Source organism: Filicampus tigris, chromosome 10 (assembly GCF_054856515.1).
Source record: "Filicampus tigris isolate MCC_2025a chromosome 10, RoL_Ftig_1.0, whole genome shotgun sequence".
In the NCBI taxonomy this organism is placed as follows: domain Eukaryota; kingdom Metazoa; phylum Chordata; class Actinopteri; order Syngnathiformes; family Syngnathidae; genus Filicampus; species Filicampus tigris.
Genome location: NC_141226.1, coordinates 23,048,993 through 23,065,335, shown reverse-complemented (window position 1 = coordinate 23,065,335; position 16,343 = coordinate 23,048,993). Strand labels below are relative to the sequence as shown.

The following is a 16,343-nucleotide window of genomic DNA, read 5'->3' as shown; positions in this document are numbered from 1 at the left end:
TGGGTTAAGCAGCAGTTTGCTTTAGGTTTAGAATTACTATAACATCTACAGTATGGTGTTTTGCACTACATGTTAGCATTAAGCTAGCAGGCGTTCATTAGATGAAGTCAAATGGATTGGTTGAACATTTTGTTTGGATACATGTTATTTATAAATGCATATATAAATGTTCATCTCTGATGGGGTTTTTTGTGTGTCAGTTTTGATTAAGTGTATGTACTATAGGCCATTGATGAAACGTCCATGACCATGCATAACGTTTCTGGAAAGGTTATCTACAACCACAAACGTGTGCTGTGGACTGTGGTAGTTAGAAACCTAAAGTATCCAAAATTCATTTTCATTCTCAAGTGTGGCTTTAATTGTTTTAATACTTGAATGCAGTAACTAAAGATAGAATGATTTCTACCATTGCTTTTCAATGAAGAGCTGTAGCAACTGCAGTATGCAAAAAAAAAAAAATTTTTATATATATATATATATATATATATATATATATATATATATATATATATATATATATATATATATATATATATATATATTCTCTTCCCAGCCTCCCTCCTCTGGCTCCGCTACCCAATGAGGGTGCTGCATGAGGACAAGACGCTGGTGTGTTACTGGCTATTACATAACAGCAGCCTTTGCCTCTCCATTCATGTGACAGCTTCAGATACACTGACTGCAATATATGCAGCAGAGGAGTCAGAGGGAGGACAGTGAGGGGCGGTGAAGAGGAGAGAACAAGAAAAAACTGAAAAAAAAAGGGGCTTTTGCCTTGCGTGATGAGTTTTCAAGGTGCATTCGTACCCAAATGTCAAAAAGTTTGTGAAGGATTGATCACGCTTGACGGTACCTGTACGTACCATACGTCCACACAGCCAATACGCCGATACTACGGCCCATACAATTACACTTTATGAAACCAATTTATTTCTTAACATTCATATTTTGATACAAAACAGCGCTGTCTCTATCAAAAACATGTACAGTGGTACCTTGATTTATGAGGCGATCTGAACAATTTTGAAAAATAATCTCATTCTGACTCTTTTCCTCAATACTGCGATTTAACGTGAGATTATTTTTTTCAAGGTCTTCTTCCAATGCATTTTTTTTTAACAAACAAGCAATAAATTGATCTGTTACAATAAATTTAAAAAACCCATAAGATTTATAATACATAAATGATTTGGCCAAGTTAAGGTACCACTGCATCGTGATCTGTGGGCATCATCTCTTACTCGCCACTCCATGTTCCCCATTTTCTTCTCTGTTGCCTTCTGTCCTTACAAATGATGCGACACCCCTCGCTGTTCCTGCGTGCTCTGACCATAAACTTGTTTCTATTTTTGTTCTCGCATCACGCTTCTGTCTCCAAGCAGCTAAATTTAGTCTCCCCTCGCATGGGGGAATAGACCGAGACTGGAATCGTTGGAGCTAAAAATAGGATTTCAGGTAGAGTACACAGAGTCCCCCCTCCTCTATCTGCTCTGCTCTCCTGCTGCACCACCGAGTGGTTTCCCCCCACCCATTCATGCATATTTATGGCGAGGTTTCTATTTGAAGCCGATGCGAGCTAAAATTAGCTCATAGATCAAAACATCGCCCATGATTTTCCCTCACTGCCCATCCCCCTTCCATTTTTTTTTTTCTGCTCGTGCTTGTTTGCTTTGAGTTCAACACGGTGGAGTGGACCAAGGTTTGGCACAACACTGGACTACACACACAACTCAGGGAGTGGTTTATTAAGGGAGCGGAATGGTAGGATGATTTAAAAATGATGAAAAACTCAACGCTGTTGACTATGTGTTTGTTTAGGCCATTGGTTGTAGTAATTGTTACAACAATAACAATAAAACGTTTTTGAAAATCGCGATTGGCAACGTGTTAAAAGTTCTTGGGGTGCATATCATGCTACGTTAAATACAGTTACAGTCACTGTAAGATCCAACGCGAGCCACATCAAAAACTCTGTCTTTACAAAAACAGTAAGACTCAGTATAGTATATTGTTTGTTTTTTTGCTACAGTTCACTACGCTAGATATTCAACCAAATTTCAAATTTGTTCATCATCCGTACCCCCTCCATATCGCAAATTTGTAAGCAATCGTTGAGGGTTTTTTTTATAGGACACAGGCCAAATTAGAGTTACACCTTCATTGCAGAACCACAATGTGACAACAGTACAGGCGGCACTGAGGTCAAAAGTGCAGCGTAATTAATTAAAAGCAAGAACAGAGAGAGGCAGAGAAGGTCGCAAAATACCGTTAGCGCCATTAATAGTCGTCATTGCTACTGAGCAGACAGAATATAAGCCTGTCAGTATTGTGTATGCTGTTTCTACGTGTCACTGGTAAAAGTAGCAGTTGCTTGAAGGTATCTATGCTAATTGCGTTAGCCTGTCAATGGCGTTTCATATTATTTGTTAGCTTTAAGCTAGCAGACATTCGTCACGTGAAACTACATACATGGCATTTTGGTGTTTCAATATAAAATGTTTGATTATCATTTGCTTCATGTGTCAGTTTTACTGTAAACTTCAACTATTGGAGTCAAATAAACAGCTTGAAGCAAGTACACTTTGCCTCATATTTGGAAAACTGCGCGAGCAAGAGGTGCTAAGGTAGATTTTAAAAAGAGCGTTTCAATTAGTTTGTGTGTTTTAATGAGTTTAAATGGGTTGAATCACGTGGGAGGGGTAAAATGTTAAAATATGTTTCATATAATTATAGATTTCCAGCTATTGCGGGTTGGTCTGGAATGTAACCGTAGTGATAAATGGGGGTTCACAGTAGCTAGACACACATTCCAGGGTGTCGCCCACAGTTAGCTGGCCTAAGGTCCGTATCACCCCGACCATGAAGAAAAGCAGTAAAGCAAAATGTATGGACAGAAGCAAAGCCTCTGAAGTGGAGTTGTTTCTTTTCAAAAACATGTACACATGTCCATCATGCTTCAACTTAAACACGGAGTATTTAAAAAGTCAAAGCGTCGGTGCCCAGCTGTATGTTCTCTGAACAAACAGTTCCCATAGAAACAATGTGTCCCAAATGTGACTCCATTGTTTTTGCCTCTCACAAAATGCCCACCCATCTTACACCCGCCCACCTCTTCTCTCATTTCCCTCACACTCTGTGCCACAGTCCTAAAAATAAAAACAACTATATGAAATTACTTCAAAAATAACCCCGTTGAGTGGGGGGCTTGCTGTATTTGTGAAGTTATTCTCAAACTGCCGTTTTGAGAATTGTCAATGAGGACAGGGTCCCTCTACTGGCCATATGGGATACTGCAAGAGTTTATTAAAATGTAACTACCGGTAGACACTCAGTGGAAAGGCCATGAAGTAAACAAACCCTGACAAACTAATGAGAGAAGAGCATTTAAAAAAAAAAAATTGGCTTTCACAAAGATAATACTTTTAGCTCGTTATTGCCGCTGTCAGAAAGGTATTCATTTCATCTATGTTCAATATTGAGGTTGTAGTTTGCTGTGGTAAACTAACTTTTCTAGAAATAAGGGCAAAATATCATGTTTATTGTAATATATTCATCCATCCACTTCCTGTAGAGCTTTACCTCATTAGGGTTGTGAGTGAGCACACCGGGAAAGAGATGCAGGAGTACACTCTGGACTGGTCACAAGCCAATAGCAAGGTATAGACAGACAAACAACCTTCACATCTATGGACAATTTAGATCAAATATTTAGTTTCCAAATCCAACAACAAAAGGCTTGAAGCAAAAAAACTAAATATTTTTTTCCCCAAGTGCAAAGGGCTCTCTTGCATAAAAATTACCATTCAAGGACGGCACAAAACTGCGGAATAAGAAACCAACATTAAAGCAAAAGTGAAAGACTTTTTTTACACTAATGCGGAACCACTATAATAAACACGGCATTCTGATTAATATTGCGTTTGTGGAGTATAAATTAAGCAGAAAATCCACCCGTTTTGATCATTCTCAGGGGTCGGCCATTTTGCCACTTGCTGTCCACTGAAAATGACATCAGTTGCTCAGGGAACGACCAATCACGGCTCAGCTGATTTCTGAATTTGGTCATGTGACGTTCCCAAGAAGAGAAAGACATTTTTTACATTATTGAGGTACTATGATTGTCCTGCACATCATTCCAAATCCTCAAAAAAAAAACCATTTTGCCTACTCACATTGTAACATAAGAACCAGTGTAAACACAACTAAGACATGCCTGCCATCTCGTACTCTCTTCTCGGGGAATGATCATAATAACCGATCAAGCTGTTGTAGCAACATGTCTTTGACAAAAAAACAAAACAAAAGAGAAAATGTAACCAGAGAACTGCGCTGCGTTGTTTGTTGCATAAGAGGCTGACCGGTAAAAAGTGTGATTGACGGCGCGCTGTCAGTGGCCCCGATATTGGACACCGTGCGTGCGTCAGCGCCTCTCACGCCAACGCCAGTCACGCCAACGCCAGTCTCACCTGCGGGGAGTTAAAAGTACAGGAGTGACCAAGCGAGCGCGACTGAGGCTGAAGCTGAAGCGGGGCTAGCTGTCACCCGAACCTTCATTCATTATTCCCGGGCCTTTGGCTCCCGACACCCAGCTCTGACAATTCTTTCCTTCGCTGTGTGGAAGAACTTGACCCCTGAGTCTATCAAATAGCTTCTTCATGAAAATGGCAAAAGTATTTCTTTCTGTTTTTTTTTTTTTTTTTTTAAATGTCAAGCTCTGATTTTTGTAGCGCAGTAGGTGAGTGCTTAGCACAGTTCTAAGGCTCGGCCTTCCTGCGTGGCGTTTGTATGCTCTCCCTGTGCTAGCGTGGGCTTTCTCGGGTTCTGCAGCTTCCCGACACGTTCGAAAAACACGCACGTTAGGTTTAATTTAAGGCTCTAAGTCAGAAAAACACGCACGTTAGGTTTAATTTAAGGCTCTAAGTCAGAGGTTTGTGAAGTATGGCGCAAGGGCTGTATGTTTTTTAAATATGGGCCACTGAGCATGTACATTATCGAGAGCGCTGTCATGTTTTGTTTACCTTCGTTGAGCTGTTTCATTTCCCTAAAATGTATTCATAGAATTAAAAAAAACAAAAACGAAATCTTATCAATTTATTTAGTTCATTGCAAATACCTTAAGAATAGAAAAATAAACCATTTTAAATAAAGCAATTGGTTCCTTATAATGAATGAAATGAATTTAGATTTAGATTTTCTGTTCTCTGCACCTTTTCAATCCAATTTTGTTTACACGGAAACATGTATGCTTTTACTTTTATGTAATGAAATAAGTTTAACAAATAAAAATGAATTGTAAACGATAATATGAAGTTATTTTACCATCAAATACACCACTGCGCATGTTTTATATCCTTTTTTTTTTTTTTTTTTTTAAACCTCATCCATGAATGACCTGGCCGCTCGGACGGATGCATGGAAATACTGATTGATTTCTGATTTGGCAATTTTAAGGCTTGAAAAAGCATTTTATAGCATGTTGTGGAAAGTTGGGTAGCACGTTTCTTATCTGGAGGTAATGTTTTTGTTTCTAGAGAGTGGGATGCTTTCCGGCACTTAAATATACACACACAAAAAAAAACTCAGATTTAAACATGTTAGTTTGTATTTCTTTCTATTAATTGATTTAATAGTAAATTGAAATGCATTATACATGCTGAAGTTGATTCAATCGAGGAGTAATGGAAGTTACTCAGGGAAGACTAGTGGTCCACACACAAAAGTTGGGTCATTACAGTGATTCACCTAGAGTGCTGCTGTGCTGCCCATTTCACATTTACCCTGGTAGATAGACTTCACATCGAGGGATTAGCTCCATTGTTCCTTTTTGGACTGCATGTCTGTTATTTATACCTCTAAAGTTGCACTGTGGCTAACATATTGCTTATTCCAACAATAATTATTCACCCCAACAGATTGCGAGAGGACATTACCAAAGGGGCTTCATGTTCATGTGCCCTTTTCTCCCTTACTGACTAATCCACCTTGTTGAATAAAACAGGACAGAAACCAAAACCCGGGTCTCACCCTGCTACAAAAACTGAGCCTGGCTAGCAACCAGCTCATGTTTAAATGACAGCTGAGCGCCGTCACGTTATGCAACTGCTTTTTTTTTTTTTTTTTTTTACATGTACTGTATATGCATTGTTTAGAAAGAGGGTGTAGGCTACGGTTTGAATGAATGTGAACCAGTGTAGTGTTGGACAGCCACCTCACTGACCTTTTTTTTGTAATCACTGCTGATATATGTGTGGATAAAACAACTGTGCGCAAGGCCAGTACAGTGCTTCCCCGCTGTATTGCGATTCATCATTCAGTCCTCTGCCTAAGCAATTTTTATTTTATTTTTTTTTAAATAGGTTTTTACAGTAGACAGGTTAGTCCGACTTTACAGTTTTGTGCCTTTCATGTAGTATTCGCGCAATTATGAACAGTTCAAAGTAGCAGTCAGTGTTAGCGAAACACCTTCAGGTTTCTGCAAGAAAGCAACAAAAAAGTCAGCAAAATCCTACTAGAACATCTGGATTTTACTTCAGGTTAATCTGAGGTACATTAAATGGTGGCAGGAGTGTGCTAACGCCCATTTAAGATGAGCTTGAATGTTCTTAGTTAATTCTATAAACACAGCCACATCCCCAGGTTTGGGGGTGTGAACACTTTTGCAACCACATTATCTCTGTTGTTTGTTTTTACTTGACTTTCTAAAATATGGATTCATTTTCCTCAAATGAGTTGTACTGCTTAAAATTACTACTAATAGGGGAGAAAGATTTGATTTATCTTGGTCTTATTTTTTCTACCCACAAAAACCTGGCATTTGAACAGCGGTGTGTCGACTTTTTATATCCACTGAGTATGCTTGAGTAATGTAATTGCGGTATGTTGCTTGCATTTGTTGCGGCTCAATGTGTAAGAACAACTTGTGAGAAGACTTATAATAACTGTAACCACTCGGCTAATTACCACTAGCCTTGCATTTTAGCATTAAGCTAGCAGACTATTTTGGTTTGGTTGAACTCTTTGGTTTTGAAATGCACAATGTTTAATTCATTTTTATAAGTTTTACAGTACACTTCAAATAGGAGTGACAAATTGCATTAACATTTCTACATCGCAGATTTTCAAGTGGGTCTGAAATATACCCTATGCCATAAACGGGGGCTCATTGTACTGTGAAAAGTCTACATTATTTACTGTGTTCTGTTAAGCGGCGACAGAATGACAAAACTATATACATATATATATATATTTTTTTTTTTTTGACCAATTTACTTTTTTTAAGTACCGTAAGTCATATGACAGAAAAAGAAAGTCAAGAAATAGCCACAGTTCCAAAGCTGTGATCAATTTGGATGTTTTTTTTTTTTTTCAAACAGGTAATCAGATAATGACGCACGCACATAAATTGAGCAGCTGTTCTGTAAATGAGGCATGTGTGTGTTTGCACGAGTGTGCTCCGTGCACTGTGATTAAGGTGGCGCCCAAACCACGTCAAGTCACTAGTGTGTGCGTGCGTGTGTATACAATTATTATTGTATGCGGACGGCTGTAATCCCCGTCAGAGGCCAGCCGTCAGCCTCTGATCTTTCCTTTGGAAAACAACACCACGCCGCTGTGACGCCTGCCCTCCTGCACATGGGGCGCCCCGTGACCTATGATACGCATTACTGTCTAAGCATGTTGAAGGATTTAGGGGGTGGACTAGTATCAACTTCGCATGCAGGTTAGATCTTAGACCTGATCATTTATTACAAGAAGAAGTTCATGCCGCTTATCTTCACCAAAAAAAAAAAAAAGTATGTCAAACTCAGTGCAGTCAAATTGGCAATTATTGCTTGTTGATGAAAATGGCGGAAAAAAACACTCACTACAGTTCACGCAAAACTTAGGTAGGTGGGCTATGTTCACAGAAGAACCCATTAAATGGTTCCGATACATATGAAGGTTGTAGTAGTTGATTGTTCAATGTGAAACGTTAAATACAACTGAAGTAAAAACAGTAAAAAATCAGTTAAAGTCAATTATTAAAATCAGTTTTTTTTTTTTTTTTTAAGAATATGTTTTATGCAAGCCCACCAGTTGAAACTGGGCATTCTGATAAATATTGCATTAGTGGATGAAGTGTTACTCCACTCGATTTTGATGGCATCTCCGGGGGCGGCCATTTTGTCTCCTGTCGACTGAACATGACATCACAACTGCTCACGACGACCAATCACGGCTCAGACTGAGAAAACAGGTCACCCGCGATTGGTCGTCGTGAGCAGCTGTGATGTCATTTTCAGTCGACAGAAGACAAAATGGCCGCCCCCGGAGATGGCTAAAAACAAGTGCATTTTGCTACTTCACTTATATTCCACAAAGGCAATATTCATCCAAATACCGCGTTTCAACCAGTGGGCCTTGCTGGGAACAGATTCTTCTTCAAAAAAAAAAAAAAAAAAAATGTTTGGGTTGACTTCCGCTTTAAGATGGTAAAAAAATATTTTAAATAAAGACAACATTTTGCCAAATGCAGGCGGTGGGTTTGTATGAAGGTGTTGGCTAATTTGTTCCACGCAGACGTGAAATGACATCATTATGGCTGAAATACGTCTTTTGTGAGTCATCACCCTCAACGTCCAACATGCACAGGCAGCCTGCTGTCCTGTGGAACGGTCTGGCGCAACAGAGAACAGAGTGAGGCAAGTGAGAGGAGAAGACTTGGAAGGGTTGAAGGTGAGGCGAGACGTGGGGAGAGGAAGTGACACCGGGACAAATGAGATGAGGTTGAGAAAAGTTCAATATACTTTATGCGTAGATTTTTTTTGATCGCCGCGTGATAAAAAAAAAGTCATCCAGCACGGAAGGTCCATCACTGGAGAGTAAAACAAATTAACAGATGGTACGAGCATTCAAGTCAACTCATTATGTTTATTTAGAAGAACAAATTGTTCCATCGGACTCAGCATACGGAAAACCCAAGAACATCCGGCCGGGCGAGTCATCTATCTGTGAAGCAGAGATCGATGACGACCCGAGATGCTCCCCGTTGGGCTATCCACCAATCAAAGCCGCCGATAATTCAAGAAAACATCATCCTAAGGCATATTTATGATGACAAAATGTGCTTTGGCTTTGACGCCGTGCTCTGCTGAAGGCACGCGATGACTTCATCATTGCTCCAGACAAAAAGATTCATGTAGTGCGAGTGCCTGATCAAGGCATCCTGGCCCCACGGACCTGGAAAGCGCAGCTAAGAATTTAGCCCCCACACTAATTCTTCCTCGCAGGTATGCGTTCGTGCAAACAAATGACGCCTTTCGGCGGTTTGGCATCGGACGTATCAGATCGCATCCAACTTTTAACACTTGAGAGAGCCTGCTAAGCCAAGAGGGTGATTTATCTTTCTCCTCTTTGTCCTGATCCTCTTGACAAACTGACACTCAGGAGGGAAAGAGTTTCGGTGAAATGCGCTCGGAAAACGTAACCTCGGTGACCTCATTCACGTGCGACGCGCCAAATCTGCCGTCTTTTCAAAGCTCTTACTTCATGTTCAATTTCTGTTCGCGTTAAGTCACACTGGCTCTCTCCAAAATTGTTTGGTGTCAGCGGCTCGATGAGTAAACCCCGCGAAAGGCTCTGGGGTTTTTCAATCCGGCTCCCGGCCGTCTTGATGCGCCACTTCATCGCTACTTGGTTTGAAACTTGGCTCACGTCAGACAGTTTTGAGGCTTACTGAAAAACTGGACCAATCAATTCATTTCAGAGGACAAAAATCTTGAAGAGAAGTCAACCCTCAAATTTTCATATCATCGCTGTCCTGTGAAAAACACTTATGTCCTTTTTAAAAAAAAAAAAAAAAAATTCTGGTGTTTCCGAGTTACACACATCGCATTAACTTGAAAAAAAAAAAAAAAAAAAAAAAAAATCCCAAAATATGTTTTTCACAGGACAGCGACGATATATGTTGGCGAATTAAGAAACGTAAACAACAGCGTGAAAAAGATGCATAGTGCCCGAAAGGTCACAGTTTGGACATCAATCACTTTTGGTTGTCTAATGAGAGAATTAAACATGGGAGCTGACATGGTTGTTAATCTCACGTGTCGCTCCTCCACACGATTCCTCGGGAGAATAATGGAGACGGAGACCTTTACTCTCCAGCATCCACTTCCCGCCCCCCACATCAGTGGTTGGACTCGCAAAGGTCAAAACCATGACTCAAAAAAAGAAAAAAAAAAAAAAAACTCCAGACGAGTTATCGTGCGAAGCAAGAACATTGTTTCGGCTCTGCTGTCTCTCATGGTCACAAACTCATGTGTGAAATCGCTTTTTTTTTTTTTTTTTTTTTTGGGTCCAACCTGTCTCCCAAAGACAGAAGTGGAACATGAACCCCGCCGTATTGAGCTTCTTCTTGGGTTCACTTCATGTAAGAAAATTGCTCAAATTATTTGGGGGGGTAAATCATCTCTTCGAGCATGACCTTTGACACCTGCTAAGGACTAACGATTTGACATTTTAGCAGAGTGCAATTTCTTCAGCGTTGTTCTACGAAATGATGCAATAACATATTTACAAAAATGTGACGGGATGCAATAATTCAACATCTGAGTTCAACCCACATTTTTTTTTTGCATGAAAGTGACATTGAAGTCCTCATCAGAATTACTCAGTTTGCAAAATAAATAATACGCTCTGGGGTCTTATATTATATATGTCCGCATACCAGTCAAATGAAAAGCCTTTCAGAAAGTTGAAATACGCAGCGTCAACTCCTTTGTACTGTGTCCTCTGCCCTCTCAAATGTTACATCTGTGTATATCCATGTGCTAAACAAACGCGCCTCTCGCACATGAGACTGTACAGAATACCATCATGTAAACATGATTTTATCTGTGTCCACTAGTATCGTTTCCTTGGTGACGCATGTTGAGGGAAAGGCAAGCCCAGCACAAATACTTTTGTCTGCTTTTTGTGTGTGTGTGTTTTTTTTTCAACATGTACTCTGACCGCTGACAAAGTAAAAGGCAGTACGTAAATTTAAAATATTGTTTCATGATGGGGTATTTGTGATAAATATGAGCTCTTATGACTAACAACTCTAAAACCGGCTAATTGCTTGCTTCCCTGAGCAAAGTTTTTGTAAATATCCCGGAGCTAGCAAACTATAAAAAAAAAAAATCATTGTTCTTCATGTTTACTATATTTCATATATCGTCACGTGACAATAGGCTCAGTAAGCTCTCGCCAATTTGGCATTGATTAGATCTGATTGGCTGACAAAGTCACCGCTAGCTCTTTTTATTCATATTTATGAATCGACGCTATCACTGAATTCATGATTGATTATGACAGATTCATGACCAATCATATGACAACAATCTTCCACACGTGTCTGAGCGCGAGCCGCGGCCAACAGCGGCTCCGGCGCAAGTTGTGTTTCGCTGTTCAATAAACGGCTGAAAGCGCATTCGCGTTAGTAAGCACACTGTGCAACATCATAACAAAAATGAAGTCGATAGTCATGCCGCAAAATGCAAAAAAAAAAACCCACCCAGAAAGGCGTGTACAGTAATTGCCCCCAGATGTCACAAGATGCCGGCAAAGGGCCACGATAGTCTAATGAAGCTCCTCAACTCGTCGAAAATCTGTTCATTGGCGAATAGAGCCAAAGCAATTGACTTGTAGGGACGCGCCACAAACTCGAGCGACTGAACATGTGGAAAACAGAACGTGTCATAAAAGACAAATGAGAAGGCTCTTAATTACCGCCTGCGTTTCTGCGTGATGTCAATGGGCCTGTTGACAGCACACGGCGATCCCCATTTGTTGCCGCCGCGCACCGTGACCGTCCGCTCCACGGAAAGACGCAAGCCACAGTCGCCGGGCACGCTCATGATCCCCGCCGCCGCCGCCGCCGCCGGCCAACCTGCCGTCAGCCTCCTCTTCTGGACAGCTGGCTTCCCCTCAGCCCCCTCGGGGTCGGCTCTCATCCCCGTCGGACCGTCCGGCTCTCCGCGGCTTTCCGGGAGTTGTCATGCGCCCCCCCCCCCCCCTCCCCAGCCCCGGCGGGAGTGCTGGACGCCGGTTCTAGGAGCGGTGGTCACCGAGCGGGGGTGGACCGGATGGGGTGATGCAATCCATCCTAGTTTATTCTTGTGAATACTACGGATCCCCCCCCCCCCCCCCCCCCGCCCCCTTTTGGATAAAGGTGAGCAGATCGGAATGGCGGTCTCTCCCTGAGCACCTGGATTCCTCAAGTTCCTTGTCTTCTTTTTTTTTTTTTTGTCCTGAGGGCAAAAAGGACGCTACCCCTCTCAGTTGCGCTGCATTAATGTGCTCCCAACGTGGATCTTCGCTTCAGGTCTAAATGTGGCGCTGCTCCTGCTGCCCTCTCCGCACCCCCCGCCCCCCCCTCTGTGCCTTCGGATGTGTCTCTCTCTCTCCCCAGCTCTTCTTTCACTGTGCGCTTCCTCCGCTCCCCTTTGGGCTATTGCACCTTTTAATCACACAGCAAACAAAAACAAGTCCTTCCTCTGCCCCCCCCCCCCCCAACTTCAACTTCAGTCACTCACACGAGCCCTGTGCTCGCGTCTTTGTCTTTTTTAGGTCTGTTTGTCCAAGTGCCCCTGCAGAATGTGCCATGTGAGTTGTGTGTGTGGGGGTGCGCGTCAGCGAGCAAATGTGTGTGTGTGTGTGGGCATGTGACCCAGCAAGCGTGTACGTGTGTATCACACACAAGAGGAACAAGTTGGAGAGTGAGGTCAGAGCTAGGAAAGGGGGAGGGGTCTCAGCCAGCATGGGTTCGGCCTCCCCCAAATGTTTGAGCTGTTTTAACTCCTTGCTTTTCTCTCGCCACACACTCGAGTCCTGATACAATCACAGGACGGGGATCTCCCTTTGGACACGGGCTATTATGCTTTGACCCATGTTAGGTAAAGAGGAAAAACGCGCGCACACACACACACACACACACATTCATACATATACACAGAAATGGGCACTTTACCCTATTTTATCGGTCCGTCTGCGACCTGGGCACCCTTCTGCGTCCCTCTGTCCTTATATCCATATATACATATATATAGATCTATATAGATATATATATGATATATATATATAGACAGTACATTCTCACGCATGAGCACACAAGGTCACCCATGGCCGTGGACAATGTAATTTTCAAGACCAGAAATGTGTAAAGTAAATATGAAACTGTAGCTGGCGGACCTTCTGTGCGCTCCTGCTGAAAACTTAAACAGGAAATATTTGGACATAAGACCAGGAAGACGAGGAGCCAGAAACCTACGGGCTATGTTCCCACAGATTAGTTGTATTAGTATTAGGTTAAAAGAATCATCTGTTTTAATGAATCGGGGGCCACGAGAGCAATATTTGCTATTTTAGAGATTCAAAGGGGGGGAAGATATTAAAGGACGGATAATCCCATCCGCCTCAGTTATACAGCTCTACCGTAGCGTTATTTTCGCCAAGATTTCTAAAAGCTTGCTTTAATTACACGGCAACAAAATTGAATGGCCCTGCAGTCATACAAATTGGAACTTGACCAACTTTTGAGAAGAAAAAAAAAAACCCTCCAAAGCCGCATGAAGTTTCAGGATTTGAACACGATCTCATCTCGACAAACCGTGCGACAGAATGTCTGCAACCGCCACCCTGGATGAAAAATCAAAGTCGGAGAAGAGGCGTAAACACAACTTCCTACTTCCTTTGAACATGTAAACTGTGCTTGAACCAAGCCATCTATAAATGATCTTTTCCTTTCTTTCAATTTTGACATTTTTTGTCACGTGTTTTTATGTTCAATAAATCAATTGGTCAATCAATATATTTGAAGGCAAACAGTGGAGCAACAGATTTAGACAGATTTTTTTTTCCCCCTGATTTCGATCAGCTGAAAATGACGGTGATTAGGCCCGATTTCCAACCACATGATCGAGTTCGCTACGTTACCTAATTTTTATAATTCACAATATTATAGACTGTTAGTTTTCTTATCACAATAACGATTGGATAGTCGAGAGCGTTGAGTTACCGGCGTGGTCAAGGAACGAATTAAGCTCATATCTCAAGGTACCACTGTATATATTTTTCACACCATTTTTTTTTTTTTAATTTCTAATCTAAAATGCACACTTTGTCTTAAAAGAGGTTGTGAAACTGTTTTGAATGACAGTACAAGTGTTTTTTTTGTTTTTTTTGATGTAAAGTTACTTCAAAAACAAGTTGAACAGAAAGTCTTACGAGCCTTGGACAATCGCTGGCAAACAAACGGGCCAGCAGCAAACCAGATGATTTCCCGAGTTTTTCATGTGCGTGCGTCACCAGGGTGGAAGCGAGCGGACGTTTGACGCAAAACAGACGCCAAATGTTTGCTTCTGCTCAGGATCATCCCGTCAAATACTTGAAATGGAGGCTGAGGTGATGAGGCGAGGTAACCACCGAAGGGCGCATCCTCCGTTGCCCCTAACCCGTCAGTGCGAGGTTATCAAAGCCATCGCATCCATTATTACAAAGGGGCCTCATGACATCACGCGTTGGCTACACACGGGCATGGCCGGCATTCCTGGTTAACGAGCTCTTTTCAAGTATGTAAGGAGCACTGCCTGAGTGCTGCCTGTCAGACGTCATCATGTCTGTTTGCTGACCTCTGTTATATTGCCCAACAAAACCAATTATGTGAAATGGAAAGCCGCAAACAAACTAAACTGGCACTCGACAGAGCAAAGACCTCCATCGAGGACAAATGATCCTGAGTTGTCTAAACTTTTCTGGAAAAAAAACAAAAAAAAAACACTACAGCATTCAAATGAGTTGAAAAGCCATTCAAGCGTTCCAGCATCCTCGAAAAAGAAACCTACATTTTTTTTTTTTCGTCACGTGTTGTTTCTCTCCTAACATTTGAAAAATGTTGAAAAAAAATATAAATAAGCTCCTGGGATTGAAGGGCTGTACTGTGACAATACAAGTACATTCGTCAATGGCAGCGAATGAGTTAAGAAAGAAACAATAGCAATGTTGCACAAAAAAAAAAAAAAAAAACAATACAACGTAAGAAAAAATCCCGCAGAAAATTTGAATGGCCTGCTAACCGTTACAAGTCCCAAACAATTAAAGCTCCGTTCCAAAAGAAATCCCTCCATTGCACAAACGGTGATCATACAAATGTACAAACAAAGCAGCCACAGCAGGTGTTGGCATCGGGCTCTTTCTGGAGGAGTTATATTTGTCTCTGTTACATGAAACGTCACGCACTATAGTAAAAGGCTATCCGTGTGTCATCTCATGATTCATTAGCGTGCCATCTGCTAGCGGGATAGTGAGATTTGGGCCTCGTCAGACCTGCCGATTGGCTGGATGAGGCGCGCAATGCAGAACAGAATGTACAACTATTTTATTACCTGTGTGCTGCGGTCCCTATTGTGTGCTGCTGGAGTTTTCATTTCCCAGAGGGAGTCATCCCAAGCGATCAATAAAGTGAAGTCTAAGTCTATTCGTCTTCGCAGTGCATTTGCTAGAGTACATTTGACTCTAAAAAGACTATATTTGGTCTTTAACATTCACACTTGGAAGAGAATAATAATCAGAGTACATTTTTACACAGAAAAACATTTGGAGAGTGATTTGTTTGAAAAAAAAAAAAAAAACTATTTTTTTCTCACTCAAAAATTCGACGTAAATTTTACTTTGATTTTCTGAGTGAAAAACCTTTATACTTTTTTTTTCAAGTAAATAACGCTCCAAATGTTTTTCTGTGTAAAATGTACTTGCAATTTTACTCTGTTCAGACTGGGGCCAAATAGTCTTTTTAGAGTCGAATGTACGCTACAAAATTTACTGTGTACCTTTATGAATGTTACCAGTAAGTCAAGTTTGCCATTCTATTGATAATTGACAATGATATAAAATCCCAAATGATTGTTTGTGAATATGTGCCTTGTGATTGATTTTTGGATCATTTTTGATGGATGATGACATATTCTTGGACATTCACGAGGCTGAAATGGTGAGTTCCGTATTTTTTTTTTTTTTTTTTTTTGGGGGTTAGCGATTGTTTGACTTAAATGCTCGCCGAGCCTGCAGATATGATTGTATCTTACAATGTTTGGTATCATTCGAATCTGCGGAAACTCCGTTTTCGAGCCATATATAACGTGCCCGGACATGTTTTGAAGTTGTTCTATACCCAGCCAATATTATAGAACGTCCCACGGCGGGACGTTAGAATGGCAAAGTTACACAAGAACATGACATTCCATAAATTACATAATATGGATTCTAAACCTGTTCTATTTAAGAACGAAGATAATTGGACGGGGGGGGAGGTAAGAGAGGCCATT

The 16,343-nt window shown here is 41.2% G+C and overlaps 1 protein-coding gene across 5 annotated transcripts in view; it reads right to left on the bottom strand.

Annotated features, from left to right (window-relative positions):
- Window positions 1-16,343, bottom strand: part of LOC147141405 (3',5'-cyclic-AMP phosphodiesterase 4C-like) — a 46,584-nt gene that overhangs the window by 13,233 nt on the left and 17,008 nt on the right. The window contains exon 1 of one of the 5 annotated variants that reach the window (XM_086043437.1): window positions 11,752-11,998. The exons of the other annotated variants lie outside the window; for them this stretch is intronic. Within the exon in view, the coding sequence (XP_085899563.1) occupies window positions 11,752-11,975 (224 nt within the window). The 5' untranslated portion in view covers window positions 11,976-11,998. Of the gene's footprint in view, window positions 1-11,751; window positions 11,999-16,343 lie in introns of those variants that run through there. 5 annotated transcript variants of the gene reach the window in all.